The following is a 20,495-nucleotide window of genomic DNA, read 5'->3' on the forward strand; positions in this document are numbered from 1 at the left end:
GGGAGGTAGGCCACTGATAGGCCCTTTCTAAAATAGCGAAAATTAATTTAAAATGGCAAAATAATCTACGAAAGGCAGGTAGGCCACTGATAGGCCCTTTCTAAAATAGCGGAAATTAATTTAAAATGGCAAAATAATCTATGAAAGGGTGGTAGGCCATTGATAGGCCCTTTCTAAAATAGCGAAAATTTATTTAAAATGGCAAAATAATTTATTAACGGGAGGTAGGCCACTGATAGGCCCTTTCTAAAAAGCGAAAATTAATTTTAAATGGCAAAATAATCTATAAAAGGGAGGTAGGCCACTGATAGGCCCTTTCTAAAAAGCGAAAATTTATTTGAAATGGCAAAATAATCTATAAACGGGATGTAGGCCACTGATAAGCCCTTTCTAAAATAGCGAAAATTTATTTGAAATGGCAAAATAATCTATGAAAGGGAGGTAGGCCACTGATAGGCCCTTTCTAAAATAGCGAAAATTAATTTAAAATGGCAAAATAATCTACGAAAGGCAGGTAGGCCACTGATAGGCCCTTTCTAAAATAGCGAAAATTTATTTAAAATGGCAAAATAATCTATGAAAGGGAGGTAGGCCACTGATAGGCCCTTTCTAAAATAGCGAAAATTATTTTAAAATGGCAAAATAATCTATGAAAGGGAGGTAGGCCACTGATAGGCCCTTTCTAAAATAGCGAAAATTAATTTAAAATGGCAAAATAATCTACGAAAGGCAGGTAGGCCACTGATAGGCCCTTTCTAAAATAGCGGAAATTAATTTAAAATGGCAAAATAATCTATGAAAGGGTGGTAGGCCACTGATAGGCCCTTTCTAAAATAGCGAAAATTTATTTAAAATAACAAAATTATTTATTAACGGGAGGTAGGCCACTGATAGGCCCTTTCTAAAAAGCGAAAATTAATTTTAAATGGCAAAATAATCTATAAAAGGGAGGTAGGCCACTGATAGGCCCTTTCTAAAATAGCGAAAATTTATTTAAAATGGCAAAATAATCTATGAAAGGGTGGTAGGCCACTGATAGGCCCTTTCTAAAATAGCGAAAATTTATTTAAAATGGCAAAATTATTTATTAACGGGAGGTAGGCCACTGATAGGCCTTTTCTAAAAAGCGAAAATTAATTTTAAATGGCAAAATAATCTATAAAAGGGAGGTAGGCCACTGATAGGCTGTTTCTAAAATAGCGAAAATTTATTTAAAATGGCAAAATAATCTATGAAAGGCAGGTAGGCCACTGATAAGCCCTTTCTAAAATAGCGAAAATTTATTTAAAATGGCAAAATAATCTATGAAAGGGAGGTAGGCCACTGATAGGCCCTTTCTAAAATTGCGAAAATTTATTTTAAATGGCAAAATAATCTATTAACGGGAGGTAGGCCACTGAAAGGCCCTTCCTAAAATAGCGAAAATTTATTTAAAATGGCAAAATAATCTATGAAAGGGAGGTAGGCCACTGATAGGCCCTTTCTAAAATCGCGAAAATTAATTTAAAATGGCAAAATAATCTACGAAAGGCAGGTAGGCCACTGATGGGCCCTTTCTAAAATAGCGAAAATTTATTTGAAATGGCAAAATAATCTATGAAAGGGTGGTAGGCCACTGATAGGCCCTTTCTAAAATAGCGAAAATTTATTTAAAATGGCAAAATAATTTATTAACGGGAGGTAGGCCACTGATAGGCCCTTTCTAAAATAGCGAAAATTTATTTGAAATGGCAAAATAATCTATGAAAGGCAGGTAGGCCACTGATGGGCCCTTTCTAAAATAGCGAAAATTTATTTGAAATGGCAAAATAATCTATGAAAGGGTGGTAGGCCACTGATAGGCCCTTTCTAAAATAGCGAAAATTTATTTGAAATGGCAAAATAATTTATTAACGGGAGGTAGGCCACTGATAGGCCCTTTCTAAAATAGCGAAAATTTATTTGAAATGGCAAAATAATCTATGAAAGGGAGGTAGACCACTGATAGGCCCTTTCTAAAATAGCGAAAATTAATTTAAAATGGCAAAATAATCTACGAAAGGCAGGTAGGCCACTGATAGGCCCTTTCTAAAATAGCGAAAATTTATTTAAAATGGAAAAATAATCTATGAAAGGGAGGTAGGCCACTGATAGGCCCTTTCTAAAATAGCGAAAATTAATTTAAAATGGCAAAATAATCTACGAAAGGCAGGTAGGCCACTGATAGGCCCTTTCTAAAATAGCGGAAATTAATTTAAAATGGCAAAATAATCTATGAAAGGGTGGTAGGCCACTGATAGGCCCTTTCTAAAATAGCGGAAATTAATTTAAAATGGCAAAATAGTCTATGAAAGGGTGGTAGGCTATTGATAGGCCCTTTCTAAAATAGCGAAAATTTATTTAAAATGGCAAAATAATTTATTAACGGGAGGTAGGCCACTGATAGGCCCTTTCTAAAAAGCGAAAATTAATTTTAAATGGCAAAATAATCTATGAAAGGGTGGTAGGCCACTGATAGGCCCTTTCTAAAATAGCGAAAATTTATTTGAAATGGCAAAATAATCTATTAACGGGAGGTAGGCCACTGATAAGCCCTTTCTAAGATAGCGAAAATTTATTTAAAATGGCAAAATAATCTATTAACGGGAGGTAGGCTACTGATAGGCTCTTTATAAAATAGCGAAAATTAATTTAAAATGGCAAAATAATCTATGAAAGGAAGGTATGCCACTGATAGGCCCTTTCTAAAATAGCGAAAATTAATTTAAAATGGCAAAATAATCTACGAAAGGCAGGTAGGCCACTGATAGGCCCTTCCTAAAATAGCGAAAATTTATTTAAAATGGCAAAATAATCTTTTAACGGGAGGTAGGCCACTGATAGGCCCTTTCTAAAATAGCGAAAATTAATTTAAAATGACAAAATTATCTATGAAAGGGAGGTAGGCCACTGATAGGCCCTTTCTAAAATGGCGAAAATTTATTTGAAATGGCAAAATAATCTATTAATGGGAGGTGGGCCACTGATAGGCCCTTTCTAAAATAGCGAACATTTATTTAAAATGGCAAAATAATCTATTAACGGGAGGTGGGCCACTAGTAGGCCCTTTCTAAAATAGCGAAAATTAACTTGAAAAGGGGAAATAAAAGATTAATGGGAGGTAGGCCCTTTCTTAAATAGACAAAATTCGTTTAAAATGGCAAAATAATCGATTAACTGGAGGTAGAAGTAGGCCACCGGTAGGCCCTTTTATAAATAGATAAAATTCATTTATAATTGTAAAATAATCGATCAACAGAAGAAACAATCGGTAATGGTCGGTGTGTCTCTGGTAGGCCCTTTAAAAAAATCGCAAATTAAAATTTTTAAACTGCTGATGCGTTGTTTAAATATACAAAATATTAAGTAATAATAAGTGTAATTTACTTTAAATAAGACTAATCTGTTAAAACATAGCGTAAAATGCAAAGGAAACAATCATAAAAAGTTGACTCAATTCGCACTTATCTTAGCTAAAGGTAGGCCAGTGGTAGGCTTTTTAGTATTTGCCATGGAATAACACGGCGGAAATGAACAATATAATTAAAAATTAAATTAATTTTAACATAAAAACGCCATGAGCGCCGCTGAGTCACTGACTGACTTCAAAGTTCAACAACAATATTTAGGCGCCGGCTCGGTTATATCTGAATTTATCTAGCTAGATAGATTCATGGTTATAAAAAATAAAGATCTAGCAATTTACTTCAAAAAATTAAAAAAAAAATCTATTCGTTTGAGAACCTACATTTTGGCAGCATTTAATTTTTTATTAACTTAAAATTAAAGATTAAAATAACTTGATTAATTATTAAGTGGCGAGGAGTCAGATTCTACGCGCGCGTCGCTTGAATATTTATACAAACGACCTTGACTGGAAAAACGCTCGGCTTGCTGGAAAGGTCCATTTTATCTATCTCAGGGAGGATCTTCAAACCGATTCAAAGAGCTTCGAAATCGTTTTCGTGACGTAAAACCACGTTTCTTCCATACAGATCCAAAACCGTTTCAAAATCGATTCCAACGTGTGACCGAAGCTTATGAGAATCGCAAATTTTGATTGTAATTAGGAAACAATACTGCAGTTCGATATTTAAATTTGAAATTATATTTTAAAGTGCCCAACGAAGCCAGCGTATCTCTTTAAGGGATATCTTAGCTTCAGTGGCGTAGTGTGTATTTCTTGCACCTGGGACCAACCATAAATTTGCCACCCTCCCCCTCTATATTCGCAACTAAGCAAAAAAATCGGTGAAAATTCTGCTCTGTTGATTGCCAAAGGATTCAAGTCGTTTAAAAATTAAAATTTTAATCTGCGTATTTTGCAACTCGGAACTGTTCAATTCCATGCTCAATATCAATTTGTACCTCTTGTTATATTGCCAAGATACCCAGATTTGCTAAGCGAACATTAACATTATATGGTTTCCACGCGTTCGCAAATTCATCGTACCCCTGAAATCGCATTTCCCTACTGCTTTGTTCTGTAGCCCAAACTTTGAAGCTTTCTGGCGCTCTTTTCACTCATTGTAGGAACATAAATTATTGGAAAACTCTTTCCAAGACGACTTCTTTGTTCGTAATATTCGGACCCAGCGAGAAACAAAAACGAGCGAACAACCGACACCGAAACCAAAACGAGGTTTACTCAAATTTCAATTCAAACTTACGAATTTTTGCAAGATTTCATAAAAATTTGCGTAAAACCAACAAATTTTATAAAATTTGTTAAATTTGAGAGTTTGTTGGAATTGATAAAAAAAAATTTAATTTTGGCAAAAAATTTGAGAAATTTGAAAAGATTTGCGCAAAATTTGATGAGAAATTTGAAATTTTTAAATTTCCCGTAGAAATTTATGAATTTGTTGCAAGATTTCATGAAAATTTGCGGAAAAACCATCAAATTTTATGAGATTTATTAAATTTGAGAAATTTGTCTGAATTGATAATTTTTTAAAATTTTGCAAATAACGTTTAAAATTTGAAAAGATTTGCCTGAAATTGGGAAATTTTCAAATCTCTGGCGTGTACGAAATTTGATAGTGTCGGACCCCTCGGAATAACCATATGACGGAAATTCAAGGGCTCGATTAAGGTGGCCATCCCTTTTTGATTTCCCAGAGTTCCCTATCAATATATATTTTTGCAACATTTAATTTTAATTTACCTAAAATTAAAGATTAAACTAACTTGATTCATTATTAAGTGGCGAGGACTCAGAGATTCTACTCGCGCGTCGCAGAATATCTACACAAACGATCTTAACTGGAAAAACGCTTACTGGCAACGTAAATTTTATCATAAGTAACATAATAACTATAAGTATGACACTTCCTATTCTCCCAGTGATAAATTTATTAATGACAGTCTGTTCTAAGGTCTCTCAACTCCCCGCGAGTTGAATCGGAACACATTTTAAACTTTATTTTAGTTTCTGAAGGTATTTCTGTTTGAATTCGATAACCCAATACGTTTTGGTTCGTATATAAAGCCGTAAAGATATGTTTCTCGACGAATTTCCGGTTCAGAATACTCCGATTACGCAATCACCCCGCGAGAGACTATCATTATCCACATGACTTAACCAATAACGAGATATAATTAAAATTAAAAGGGGGGGGGCTAAGTTTACGTCAGCCCCCTAATTTCGTTAATCAACCAGGATGTATTACCATAACCACTACACGTCAGTACGAAGAAATGCGACACAATTAATTTTGAATGCGAAGAAATAGTTTGAGCAAATTAATATAGAAAGTAGGAGCTAACTTAACCGTAGCCCTTATACATGTATAATTTCATAATTTTAGTCAATCTAAACAGAAAAAGACGTCAATGCGAATTAATGCGACACTATTTTTAAACGAATGCGACAAATTAGATCTTGAGATCATAGACGGTAGAAAAAAGGGGGCTAAATTAATGACAGCGGCCTCCAAAATATAAAACAATAAATTATTAAAAAATTTGAATGATATCGTTAAAGCAGATCAAGACGACAATCATTTTTCCAAATGCAAAATTAATAGAAATAGTTCTTCGTAACCAGATTGGAAATGTGATCAGTAATAGATAAAATAAAACGGATGCTAATTTTATGGCAGCCCCAATAATATAAATAATAAAGTTATAAAATCAATTAAAGTACGTCGTTAGGGCTTACCGATTTTTTTAAATGCGACATCAATAGAAAGAGTTCATCGTTATCAAATTGGAATGTGACTAGTAATAGATAAAAAGGGGGGGCTAATTTGATGGCAGCCCCCAAAATATAACAAATAAGTTATTAAACATCAATTTGTGTCATTAACGCCAACCAACGCGATAATCGTTTTTTCGAATGCGACACAGGCGCGTAGGAACATTTTGTATTAAGGGGGGTACAGCTTGTGTGTTAAATTTGGCGCAACCCTCATTGTCAAGCTTTTAGCGCCCCTTTTAACACAATTTGGTGTCCTTTTCGAACCAATTTGGCGCCCCTGTCCATTTTCAAGGGGAGGACATTGTACGCCTGTACCCAGGCGCGTCGGAACGATTTGGACTAAGGGGGGTACAGCTTGGATGTTAAATTTGGCACCCCTTTTATAAGAAATTGGCGCCCTTTACGAATCATTTTGGCGCCCTTGTCCAGTTTCAAGGGGGGTACATTGTATCAGTAGGAACAGGGGGTATAGGCTATACCCCCCTGTTCCTACTGATGCAATGGATTTTTACATAGAGAGAACCTTCGTCTGATTAGACTACTTGTGAAAGTATGGGCGAAAGTTAAGGTTGTACGTTCTTCGTACCTCTATGCGTTCTTAGTAAAACTGTCAAATAAATGCGCTCCGTTATTATTATCTATTATAAAGATTGTGAAAGTCCCCACTTTAATATAAATATTTCTAAAACACAAAAATTTCTATATTATAAGGCTATCCTAATATTTCATGTAACGATAGTTATCGAATGTGTGACTTTTAAAATGTCCCTGGTAGCCAGATTAAAAGACCATTGAGGTCCCCATATACAATTATTGAAATCGTGTATAAATAGTTTTTACACCAAAATCAATAAAATATTGCCAAGTTAATTGCAAAAATTGGAAACAATAAAATTAAAAAATTTAACTATCTACACATAAAGATGTGAGAAACTGTCCCCAAATTTCCATTGGGGTCAGTCCTACTATTATCGGACAGAATTATTTTTAATATTATACAAAAAAACTCTCGCGAAAGAAAAACCAAACAAAATACATTTTTCAATAGGTGGTATCTCTATTTAAATTTCAGAATAGTTAACAGGGGTGTGGGCCCCTGTGGCAAGAAGAAAGCAGCATCGAAACAGGGTCACTAAATTTTCTTCGTTTTCAATTAAGAAGGGGGAGAGGAAATTACTTTCCCTCCGGTTTTTGGATATTATTTTCTAGTGCTTTAGTAGTTGCCAATTATACATTCTGGGTATCAATGAAAGGACTGAATATTTCACTTTAAATTTTTAAAGTAAAAATGGCTTTGCGTTTTCTTATTGCAAAGATACAATTCGATTACGTATTGTAATTAAAACTCTATTATCGGACACGTCTTATACTAATTTTCGGATTGTCTGTCAGACATCTATCATGCCTATTAGTTCAGGGAAATAAGGATTTAACATAAGAAAAATTATAAAACAGGGAAAATAAATGGAAATCGATTCATTAAATAAAGTTAAACTAGGGGGGAGGACATTTTCCGATGTCAGAGGGGTGAAACCCCCCAGATAACGACCGCCCTCTAGAATATTTGGTCTTTGTTTAACTTTAGGACACTACCACGACAGATATTGAAATTCACGAAAAACCCTAAACTATTCATGTGGCATAGCTCGCTTACGGTGTCACTGAAAAACGAAAATACAATGACCTTGAGCCAGTCGTCAAGGTCATTAAAACTTTTTACTGGAACGATTAGATTAGTTACAATTAGAGAAGTGTGAACCAGATCAATTTTACATCGAAATACATGTAATCCGAGGTGAATTATCGAGGCTCGATGATGTCTAGGGGCCAAAATATAGGACCAATGCTTTCTAGAGCCCGTAATGAGGTTTGATGCTACCTGGGGTCCGTAACGAGGTTTATTGATAACTGGGGCCCGTAACGAGGTTTGATGCTCTCTGGGGCTCGTAACGAGGTTTGATGCTATCTGGGGCTCGTAACGAGGTTTGATGCTATCTGGGGCTCGTAACGAGGTTTGATGTTATCTGGGGCCCGTAACGAGGTTTGATGTTATCTGGGGCCAGTAACGAGTTTAATTGGTATCTGGAGCCCTTAACGAGGTTTGATGCTATCTGGGGCTCGTAACGAGGTTTGATGTTATCTGGGGCCCTTAACGAGGTTTGATGTTATCTGGGGCCAGTAACGAGTTTAATTGGTATCTGGGCCCGTAACGAGGTTTAATGATATCTGGGGCCTGCAACGATGCTCAAAACTTTCTAGGGCCCGTTGTGAGGTTTGATGATATCAATGGCCCATAAAAGGTTCTGATGATACCGGGGCTCGCAACGAGCTCCCATGATATCGGTATGAAGAGCTATTATTAATAGGGCCCGCAGCGAAGCCTGATGATGTACAGGGCCTTAAAGAAGGTCAATTTCTAATAGGGCCCGCAATGAAAGCCGGTGATGTCTAGGACCAGTATCGAAGCTCTATTATTAACAGAGCCCGCAACACGCTCGATGAAGTCAGAACCAGTGTGTCAGAATTTATAGCCCGTTGTACCTAGTAACAGAGACCATACCATCGGAGGCCTATCATCATAGTGCCCTACGCCAGCGTCCACCTAGCCCGGACAGGTGACAAATCCAGCATGGGTAGCAGTACCCTACTACTGATGGTCGCACCTTAGACGCAAGCCACCCAACCCAGCAGAAGGTGCAGCAATGGGTGGACCAATCCCCACTTCACACAGCAGTGGGATTAAGAGTGGATGCTGTAGCAACTCCAGCCGACACCCTACCTACGTAGGTAAAGAGTCAAACCCTTTGGAGAAAGCTCTTAAAGGGGAACGACGAGCACACAACAGTCCAAGTAACCGGCCCAGCTGGCACCGGAGATCCCTGTATGACTCCAAAAGGCTGGGAAACAGGACCACCGTGCCCTCATATGGAGGTCCGCCGCCCCACAGCAGGCTACCCAATCCGCCGAGGCAGCCAGTATGCACGGATCCTCGCTGTTAGCCTGAGACGAAGCTCAGTATCCAGCCGAAACCTGACCAAAGTTGGAGGTGGAGATAGGACCATTTGATCAGAGCAAACATATCCCAGTGCGCCACCGCCCTTATTGGTTACAAGAGCCGGACCCTGACTCCTTGGTAAAACCACCAGTTATTGCACACTCTAACCCATTGAGGGCTGAAGTTAGAACCAGTGGAAATGTAGAAAATGTCCGGTTTTATGGGTCCTTTGTCCGGTTGAAAGGCACCGGTGTCCGAAACTTAAGTTCGTGTGTCCGGTTCTTAGCTCCTAGTGTCCAAACCAAAGGTACATCGTCCGAGAAAAGGACCAGTGGTGTCCGATTGATTATCCAAATGTCCGATAATAGGTACACTCTGTTAAATAAGATTTAGCATGTCGAAATTTTGGCACTTATTTTGAAATTGCTCAAAACGCGAAAAAGATACAAATATGAAACCAATTATGACTATAATTAATTTTTGTAGCTCTGTCGAATGGACTGGGTTACTGTCTCGAAATGGTCATATTTTGGCGGGAAATCGCAAATACCGTTTTCGACAACTTTTAAAATATTGGTGTTACGCCCCTGACACTTGCATTTTCGGATTCAGAATTATCGATTCATATAGGAGAAGTGTCATTTTCACGTCGCTACGACCAACGGTTGAAGAGATATAGCATCTGAAGGTTTTCCCTCAACTACGGGTTTTCGTGGAACGCTTAACTAGCGGATATAATACAATCTCTTGTTTTCCACGGCGTTCCGACAACTGAAATTAATTTGACTGGGGAGACGTGCTTCGCGTGATTAGAAGTAATAACAAATAAAAAATAATAAAAAAGTTCAGTTCACATTTAAATAATAACTACAAAAAAATAATTATTAACTTCTATTATTTATGGACGTGTTTTGCAGTTTATTTTTTCGATAAGTATTCGAATAAAGTTTTGTCACAAATGGGCCTCGCACATTTGTCAAAAGATATATACGGTCGAAATTCCTACATTTTAAAGAAATATCTATAACTAGTATAAATTTCTACCTAATGTTAAAAGTTCTTACCAGGTTAGAAATACAACCGTGTAAGCGTGGACATGGTCGATTTTCTTCAAAATGTAAAAAAAAAAAAAAAAAATCCCCTTTACCCGACTTTTATCTCTGGGTCCATTTTAACTACTTGTTACAACACAAGATTGTAGTCCCCAACATGGCCGAAATCGAAATATTATTGGACACCGTGAAACTATTCGCAACACACCCGAAGTTTTAGAACTGGTTCAAGGATAACTTTCACGTGTCCAAGCTCATCAATATAATTTAATGTAAAAATTAATAAATAAAAAAAAACGAAATTAAATTTTTATACGTTTGTTATAATCGGAACAGTCATTTAGAAACACCTGGTTGTTAAAACGTATTTTTTACACGTAACTAACAATTCAATAACGCATTTTTGATACTGGTTTTGTTTGATCGAAAATGAAACGATAACATTTTGTTTCTTAATGGAAACTGCACATTTACGCTTTTCGACGATTTGAAGTCCGATACTTGACAGCGACTTACTCGGAAACGGTTCGATTTTGGACTCGGTTACTTCTTACTTTTATTCACTCCTTAATATAACCCGAAGAACACGCCTGTAAATTTGTGCCAGGCTTTTTGAAACACCCTGTATTGAAATCAACCCAACGAGATGTTTATAGAAAATTATATTTAATATTAATTGACCCAACAATGTTACAATAAAACATTCGGGGAAAAAATTGAAAAAGCTTAAAAGGGAATAACGTCGCCTCTTCTTCTTACGCATTCGCGTAGTCGACGACGAAAAGTGTTTGTTAACGCGCTAATATATCGCGGCGGCACACGATTAAAAGCGTCCAAGACCATATTTCGTAGATCTTCCACGCTCTCCGGAATACGTTTTTCCATCAGCGAGGTAATAAGGCTCCAGAGATTTTCGATCGGATTAAGGTCAGGCGACAGTGCTGGCCATTCGAGCGTCTCGACGCCTTCTTCAACCAAGAATCGCAGAACGATTCTGGCGGTATGCGCGGGACAGTTATCTTGCATGAAATAAACACTAAGGGAGAGATCAGACACAAATATTATTCAAGATCCATTGGATTATTTTTTCAATTACTTACCGTCCACCGTTCTCTAGTCCATAAATCGCGGCTAGCGAAGGCAACATGGAATTACCCAGGATTTCAATATATGAACGTGCATTTAGGCGGCCTACAACCACTCTCAAGATCCCCGCTTGACCGTCGCCTATGCAACCCCAGACGTTTACGGAAAAGCGACCACTTCTTTTCAAGCGGGTCATGAACCTCGAGTAGTTCCGCTGCCTCCTACGTCTTGTGATCTATTACTTTAAACAATATTTTCTAAAAGTCGAAATTTCTAGAAATGTTTACCAAAGTAGTATATAAATCTGGAGTAACGAAACTTAATCACAGAATTCGCCAGCGAACAGCAAAGGGCAAGATGCCTGTAATCAGCGAACAGCAAAGAATACAAATCATAAATTTGCGCCAACAAGGAACGTCATGGAAGGTCATTGCGGACACGGTTAACTGTTCGATAACAGGCGCTAGATATCGTTACCGGCAGTTCCATCAACATGGCACGATTACGGTATTATTATTTAAATATCAATTAAGTTCAATACTTTTCGTAGTTATCTAAAATCCTTTAGAATCTTCCAAAACGTGGTCGTCCCAAGAAAACTACCCGACGTCAAGACCAGGCGCTGACGAGGGACGCCGTGCGAAATAAATGGTTATCGATTAGAAAACTAAGGGATCGTTGGGCTGGAGCTGGAACACGAGTAACTGCTCCAACTGTTTGGGCGAAGCTGAAAAAGGCGGTCTTGCGACGACGACGTTCACTCTGCAAGCCTTATCTGACGGTGCGACATAAATTGCAACGTCTTCAATTTCGCCGTCAATTACTGCAATGGCCTAGAGTGGTTGTAGGCCGCCTAAATGCACGTTCATCCTGGGTGATTCCATGTTGCCTTCGCTAGCCGCGATTTATGGACTAGAGAACGGTGGACGGTAAGTAATTGAAAAAATAATCCAATGGATCTTGAATAATATCTGATCTCTCCCTTAGTGTTTATTTCATGCAAGATAACTGTCCCGCGCATACCGCCAGAATCGTTCTGCGATTCTTGGTTGAAGAAGGCGTCGAGACGCTCGAATGGCCAGCACTGTCGCCTGACCTTAATCCGATCGAAAATCTCTGGAGCCTTATTACCTCGCTGATGGAAAAACGTATTCCGGAGAGCGTGGAAGATCTACGAAATATGGTCTTGGGCGCTTTTAATCGTGTGCCGCCGCGATATATTAGCGCGTTAACAAACACTTTTCGTCGTCGACTACGCGAATGCGTAAGAAGAAGAGGCGACGTTATTCCCTTTTAAGCTTTTTCAATTTTTTCCCCGAATGTTTTATTGTAACATTGTTGGGTCAATTAATATTAAATATAATTTTCTATAAACATCTCGTTGTGTTGATTTCAATACAGGGTGTGTCCAATAATATTTCGATTTCGGCCATGTTGGGGACTTCAATCTTGTGTTGTAACAAGTCGTTAAAATGGACCCAGAGATAAAAGTCGGGTAAAGGGGATTTTTTTTTTTACATTTTGAAAAAAATCGACCATGTCCACGCTTACACGGTTTTATTTCTAACCTGGTAAGAACTTTTAACATTAGGTAGAAATTTATACTAGTTATAGATATTTCTTTAAAATGTAGGAATTTCGACCGTATATATCTTTTGACAAATGTGCGAGGCCCATTTGTGACAAAACACGTCCATAAATAATAGAAGTTAATAATTATTTTTTGTAGTTATTATTTAAATGTGAACTGAACTTTTTTATTATGATAATTCTGAATCCGACAATGCAAGTTTCAGGGGCGTAACACCAATATTTTAAAAGTTGTCGAAAACGGTATTTGCGATTTCCCGCCAAAATATGACCATTTCGAGACAGTGACCCAGTCCATTCGACAGAGCTACAAAAATTAATTATAGTCATAATTGGTTTCATATTTGTATCTTTTTCGCGTTTTGAGCAATTTCAAAATAAGTGCCAAAATTTCGACATGCTAAAACTTATTTAACAGAGTGTACTCGTACTAGCCAATTAATTTTTCAATTTAGCACTAATTTACATATTTTTTTAAAAAGAATTTCGAAAGCCTCTGGTCAATAATGTTCCATATTCCATAGTTCTAAGGTTTAAAAGAGGCTCTCTGCTATTTACCTTAATTTAAATATAAATTTTCTATAAGTTGTCCCATAATAGGGGGACTGCCCCTATAAAGATTGTTAATGTCCCCACTTTAATATAAATATTTCTAAAACACAAACATTTTCATATTATAAGGCTATCCCAATAATTTATATATAGATAGTTATGGAATGTGTGACTTTCAAAATATCCCCGGATGTTATATAAAAAGACCATTGAGGTACCCATATACAAATACTTTAATTGTGTGTAAAATAGTTTTTACACCAAAATCAATAAAATATAGCAAAGTTTATTGCAAAAAACTGTAGATTTGTATAACGGACATAAAACTAATTTATTTTGCAAATAAATATAATTTTTGTCGATGAGTGCTCGACGAAACAGAAAAACTAACCGCCAAAATTTCGGAAAGAAAATGTGGTTAACTGTTTAAGGATATTATCCATGGCTATGAAAATGTAATATAAAAAAAACAGATTTTTTCGGTTAATTTTGGATAATAAACAAACGACAACTTCTGTTGTCGCTTAAAAAAAAACCCGCAACAACAGCTCTTGCACCAAGAGATATTTTCATAATTTCGAGCGCCAAAGTTTTAAATTGTAGATTTAAATAGCAAACGATTTAAATAGCAAATAAAAAACAAACACCCTGTATTTCCGAGAAATATGACTGATGTCGATTAAAAACGCTCACGGGAACAGCTACAACACTATATGTGATAGTTCGAAAAATTTCGGACGTCTAAGTTGAAAATTGGTGATTTGAAAAGCGAATATTCAAACAAACACCCTGTATTATCTGGTAATTGACTATAGATTTTTTGAAATAAGGCGCGTGAGAAATTGAAGGAGAACGCGCTTGCCGTTAAATTTTAAAAAAATCTGCAACATTGTCTGAAATTTATAAGTAAGGTCCGTAATTTCTTTGTTCATGGGGATATAGTGTATTTTATATGTGGGGCCTCATACGTGGGGACCTAATACCTGACCCCATCTATCAATGGCATTTGTAAATAAAATCGATTTTTTTGGTCCCCATATCTACGTCCAGGAGATGACATAAGAATTTTTTCGTAGATTTGGGAACTTCGGTGCAATTTATATACTGGCGCCATCTATGGGATCTGTGTTTACAACAAAGTCCCCAGTTTTAATGTAAAAAGTGCAAGTAGGTCATATGTTGGGACTTTCGTTAAATTTGTTTTTGAGTAATAGTTAGCCTAATTAACTAATTCTAACTATTACTGCAAATGAGGGCCGGAAATTGTCCCCGCTTATTCGCTAGCGAAACGGGTATAGGCGGCGCCACAGTCGCTACCCCTGCAGCTTGGTTTGTCTGCGTACTTTGTTGATCAAAACAAACGATTAATATGGCGGATTGTAGGCGCAGAGGTATCATAAATTGCCTTTTTGTAGTAATACTGCCTTTAAAAATATTACAATTCGAGTAAATGGTGAGAAAAGAACGTTGGAGTTATCGTTTCACAATTTTCCGAAATGCAAAAATCTTTTAATGTGTGGTTAACTAATATAAAATCAGGGAAGATGCCTAGTTAGTGGGCACAGATTTGCAGCGCCCATTTTAAAGATAAAGACTTTTTAGAAAGAAATGGTGAGACACAAATTTTACTTGTTATTACTGATTTTAAAGTTAATATTATTAAATATATATCATAATAACTGTCATTTAGATGAAGAGAATTCAAGAGACGCATGAAATGCAGTGCCATTCCAAGCAATAATTTACCATGTAGACTTATTACAAATCCAATGTAACTAAATAAAAAGAGAGGACCCTACGTTTTGTGAATCGTTTTAAAGGTGATCTGTTTTATTATATACTGCAAAATAAGGAAATGCTAATGAATTAAATTAATTTTAGGTCAAGCCGTTCGATTGTCATTATCGCTGGAAAATATTACATTGAGGCCCACAAAATTATGCGTTAAAAGGGCATATTTTTCTATTTTGTATTGGACCCCAATTTTCCTATCTTTGCCACCCTGATGGTTCGGTATGAGTTTTCGAGTTGATTAATAACATTTCGAGCTATTGCCGCAGATCACAATATGATTAAAAATAATACTGTAAATTCAAATGGTTTTTATTTTTAATACTTATTTGCATATCTTAACATTTTATTCACCTCTATTGTAATTTCTAATTAAGTGGTTTCTTCAATGAATTTAATTGCTTTTAACTTTGAATTAATTCTATAATACATTTGTTTTTGCCTTTTTAGTTAACATGGCTTTGAGTAGAAAATTCATAACATAAATAGTTCAGTTCATTTGTTATCTACAAATACTAATTGGCCAAAATTTAAAATAGGAACTAATTTAACATATTAAAAATATAACTTTCCTTGACTAGAAGTGTAAATTTAATTATAACTTTTCTTTAACTAAAATCTAAAATAAAAATTATATATTTGGACAACGTTTTTCTTCAAATATTGTCAGTCTCTATTAATATCAATTAAAAATAGCCCTTGAGAGAATAGACAAAAAAATGAAAAGGCCTAGCTGAATTTTTCCATAGTAGCCTCTACAGTCGTTAGCCAGTAGATTCCTTCCTTTCCAACTTAGTTATTTTGTGCCACTGCCTCTTCAATTGATATTATATTCGTTACAAATGGACTCTCCACAAATATTTCATCCCGACTAAAAGCTAGAAATAAATTTTTGAGACTAACTAAGTGACCAAATAAGAGTACATAAACCTTTTTGAGCCAGCCAAATTTAACCCTCGCAACTCTAACCATTTTATTACCGTACAATACCGAAGGCACAGTTAGTTCTTTTCCTTCATTTTACCCCACTTCTAAAGTCAGAAAGTTGGGATAGCTCTCAGTATCTTTATATATAAAATAGACCAGCAATTTACTGCATGTTTGCAAAAGCCTGAATTTCTAGAATAATAAGTAAAACAGGTTACATTAAAGAATTGAGTTTTAATAAAAAATATATTTACCCACTATTGCATGAACAATGGACACTTTCAATGCTGTGTTTTCCATCACCAACTTCAAATTTTAACTTTTGTTTTAAGCATCCGCACACCTTATTCTATGGATCAAGAGTAGACTACTCTCCAATATACTTAAAAATTTCAATCATGGAGCGATTCACTAATATACCAAATAAAATTATTTAAAATACATTATACATTATACTAAATGCTGAAGCTACTAGTTTATGAAATTAGAACAATCTGGGCTTGTTCTAATGTGAAGATAATAATAAATTTCCTACATACCTTTAAAACTTTCAAACTGATCCCGTGTATGAATTCTCCAAGGCCTACTCATAGTGTTATTAAACTCGAATATTTATACTTATATTTACGAATTCAATACCTATTGACAGTTCAAAATTAATAAATAAATGTCGTATATACACCTTTGTTAATACAAAACATTCGAACACGCTTTAAAAAATATGCTAAAATCGTTAGTAAAATGTTTTAATTGATGTTATAAAACGTGCATTTTCGCATAACGCCATTACCCGTATCACCCAAATATAGTTCTAGGCAGTGTGACTAGGTGGCGCAGCTGTAGTTTTCGGTGGCGAATAGGTTCAGTCCCCACTAGATGGGTTAAAATCTTGCACCTGGCCCCAGGTATTTATCGTGTTCCGACAAACACCCACACACACACAGACTGGCACGCTGGTTGTATAACCTCTCCTCGGGTACTAAGTCCCCCCGGAGAGGTAAAAAGCTAACTGCTTGCAAAATAATAGATTAATGTATTCGAAATAATCTCTTCGTGCACGCAAAACAAATTCTTTTTACTCGAAAAATAACCTTCGATTGTATAACTATGGAAAACTGGCTAAGCCTTGTACATACAACTAAGATTTAAAATAAAATCATCTAAAATTAATAAACAAATTGACCGTTTAGAGGGTTCGCTACACCATCGTATACCCTTACAAATCCCTTTTATAAACTTGCCACCTCGCCTTATGCGTATATATTGTAAATATTGCTTTCCTTTATAATTGTTCCGTTTTCGCGAGGAAAGATCTATATTGTTTGTTGCTAAGAAATAAATATTATTAATTTAAGTGCCTGACGAAGACTCGGGCGATCGAGTCGAAACGTGCGTAGCGCGCAAATTAAATATTTCAAACTGTGCAATAGTGGATTTTATTTTAAAAGTCTTATTGCAAGCCAAATATCTGCTTAATACATGAAAACTAACTGCATAAATTACGCCAAATACTTATATTTATTATATTAATTTTAAATAAAATATCTAATATGCAAAGTAAAAATATTAAAAATAATAAATTGAGTTGATAGTTCCCCGTCATTTGGTCACTTTAAAAATTTAGAGCTGCCGATTCTTTTAAATTAAAGTTGAATTTGATTATTTCGAAAAAAGGGTTAGGGTATTAGTTTATATGTAAGGCAGTAGCATTTTATCATCATATTGATACAAATATTTTTGATTGTAAAATGTTTGTCAAAATGGTTAAAGGGCGGCCCTCTAACCACATTGAGAAACATTTTACTATCCAAAATTTACTGTACTAAAATTTAATAACTAAAAAAATAATTTGATCAAGTTCACTATTTTGGAAATAAATAAAATATTAATAACAATAAGCTATTTTCATAAGCTGTATCGCAACAGGACAGAGGCTAATTTCACGGCGTTACAGGTGGTATTAAAATGCGTGGTAGGGTTACATATGCCCCTGCCACAGCTAATCGCTAGCGTCCCTACACTCACTATTCCTCTAAGATCTGCTCAAGTTTTCATGGAAAGGGGAAACAGAAGTACTCGAGGGAAAACACCTTTAATGGACGAGTAGAGAACTTGTAACCTGAGCACAGAAGAAGTGGTTCTCGAGTTTTCACCCAGTGTCACAAGTTGAGATTGAACCCGGGCTCCTCTTACTGCGATGCAAGAGTGCTAACCACTTTGCCACAAATTTTAAATTATTTCAAAGAAAAAATAATCTGTTTTTTTTTGCAAGACAAGATAAAGCCGACGAAGCTGCGAGATTTTGTTAAAAAGGCCATTTCACAATTAACTTTCATTTATGTTTTTACCCATTGTATATATTTCTTATATTTTGTTGCTTTTCATTTTTAACTTGATTGGTTTATCGCACTTTATAACTGCATTTAAAGTGCTATCGTATTTAAGTTTTATGTTTTTACATGGGAATCCAGAAAATGGTTTTCATCCTGCTGTAAAATGGATTTAAATTTCAAAGGAGAAATAAATATTAATTCATTCATGCAATGCAGTCAGTTTAATATAAATTATGTAGGCGAACCGACTTAACCCGACTTTTTCAATTGTGAAGCGCCTTTGTTAAACTGTCTAATTGCAAAATGGCTTTTGGTTTTAATAAATCGTTGTAATTTCAAGATTGAAATCTGGGGAGATAATTTCATTTGAACCCAAAGCTGTACTGTACAAAATTGGTTGAACCTAAGTACTTCCGCCATTTTATTAGGCCTACATGTGGTTTCCGGAAATGCATTCCTCACTGTCGAAATAGGGCTCAAATATCTCCTTCGCTTCCCCCGTTGAATGTAACTGTCAGATCACACTTCCGAATGCGCACCTGTGAAGGATATTGCTGACGGTCACTATGAGAAGGGGAGGGTGTTATGATTCTTTTGGTTGGTTAGTCCTACGTAAAAATGCTTTACACTGGATATTGGAAAGGGGGGGGGGGGGGTTTATTCTACGCCTTACACGTTATGAACATTTTTAAGCGTATTCTAGTCCGTATTGCTGGTTTTGACAGAAGTTCACAATAAGTAACTGAACGCAGATTCGAGAAAAAGAGGAGAAGCGAAGGCATAATCTTTCTTGTACTCTATTTGATCATTTGATTGAACGATCGTAAGTGTTTGTATAGTTTAATTTGACCTCATGAAAGTTATTGAAGGGAAACGTAAAGGGTCAAGAGATCGGCAAACGGTTCGGTTTACCTAAAATGTACCCAAGAGAATTGTCGAGTCAGATCGAGACTCGATAACGATATAATTACCATAGAAGAAAATAAGCCACATATGCATAATGTGGATTTAGAGGATTTGGAAACCTTACGGCTTAAAGCCGCTTGCAAATGGAGAGCTGAAGACGAAGCGACTCGTTTCAGGCAAATCTTCTATGAGGAACGAGATCGGTATTGTTATGATTTTATTTTCCATAAGCTTTGGTGCGTTGTACTAATTACATATTTTTACATTTTTCTTAATGCCCGAGTAGGTTTTGCCGAAATTGAAGGTACCATGGCGAAAAGGTGGAAAGCGAGTAGGCCACCATTACCGAGATCTCCCGAGGAAGTAATACGAGTATTAGAGAACTATCCGGCTCTCGGAATGGACAAAGATGGACGGCAGTTTTATTCCGGCCACATTCCCCTAACTGGTGGTGGAAACGTAATAGTATTCATAGCACCAGGTTTCACGGACGAACATGTAGCGGAAGTAGAAGAAATTCACATGGATGGGACTTTCAGGGTGACCCCTCATCTGTTTGATCAATTGAAAACAATTCACTTGGAGCATTCTAATTATGTAACTGGCAAATTTCTGATATTGTGAACTGGAAATAATTTTATTACGTTTATTTCATATTAGGTATTTCCATTTGTTTAGGCCTTGTCAACGCATCGAACTACGGAAGTGTACAAAATTTACTACGTTTCGTCGTGTGAAATTATCATACGCTCTCTCCGAGCTTAGCGATTTGTGATTTCGAAAGAGCCATCATTCGAGCCCTGCAGACAGTGTTTCCCGCAGCAACTGTGTCCGGCTGCTACTTTCATTACACGCGAGTAATATGCTTTTACATGAGGTATGGGAGAGAGTGAAGTCAGGGGTAATTCCCGATAAATTTTACACAAGTTGTCCACGTGATTTGGCTGAAACCGAATTATCTCTCAAATTATTTTCGTTATTCCGTTATCTTATCGTTTTCCATAAAATACATGTTTAAAATTTTGGGCCTGTCAAATAACCCT

At 36.1% G+C, this 20,495-nt stretch overlaps 1 protein-coding gene and 2 long non-coding RNA genes across 3 annotated transcripts; 2 read left to right on the forward strand and 1 right to left on the reverse strand.

The window, feature by feature from the left end:
- The first annotated feature begins 11,710 nt into the window (after positions 1-11,710).
- Positions 11,711-12,650, forward strand: LOC149944403 (uncharacterized). The gene is made up of 4 exons (XM_090176345.1): positions 11,711-11,860; positions 11,922-12,134; positions 12,191-12,282; positions 12,341-12,650. Exons 1-4 carry the CDS (start codon positions 11,711-11,713, stop codon positions 12,648-12,650), a joined length of 765 nt encoding a protein of 254 aa, XP_090032471.1.
- Positions 12,651-15,019: 2,369 nt separating this feature from the next.
- Positions 15,020-15,496, forward strand: LOC149944404 (uncharacterized). Its single transcript, XR_016481066.1, has 3 exons — positions 15,020-15,106; positions 15,186-15,315; positions 15,377-15,496. It is a non-coding gene; the product is annotated as an uncharacterized LOC149944404 (long non-coding RNA).
- Positions 15,497-16,220: 724 nt separating this feature from the next.
- On the reverse strand, positions 16,221-17,068 carry LOC149944405 (uncharacterized). The gene is made up of 3 exons (XR_016481044.1): positions 16,753-17,068; positions 16,468-16,562; positions 16,221-16,405 (listed from the first exon to the last, which is right to left on the reverse strand). It is a non-coding gene; the product is annotated as an uncharacterized LOC149944405 (long non-coding RNA).
- Positions 17,069-20,495: the final 3,427 nt, after the last annotated feature.

Source organism: Leiobunum rupestre, chromosome 5, assembly GCF_980474605.1.
Source record: "Leiobunum rupestre chromosome 5, qqLeiRupe1.1.hap1, whole genome shotgun sequence".
NCBI classification, from domain to species: domain Eukaryota; kingdom Metazoa; phylum Arthropoda; class Arachnida; order Opiliones; family Sclerosomatidae; genus Leiobunum; species Leiobunum rupestre.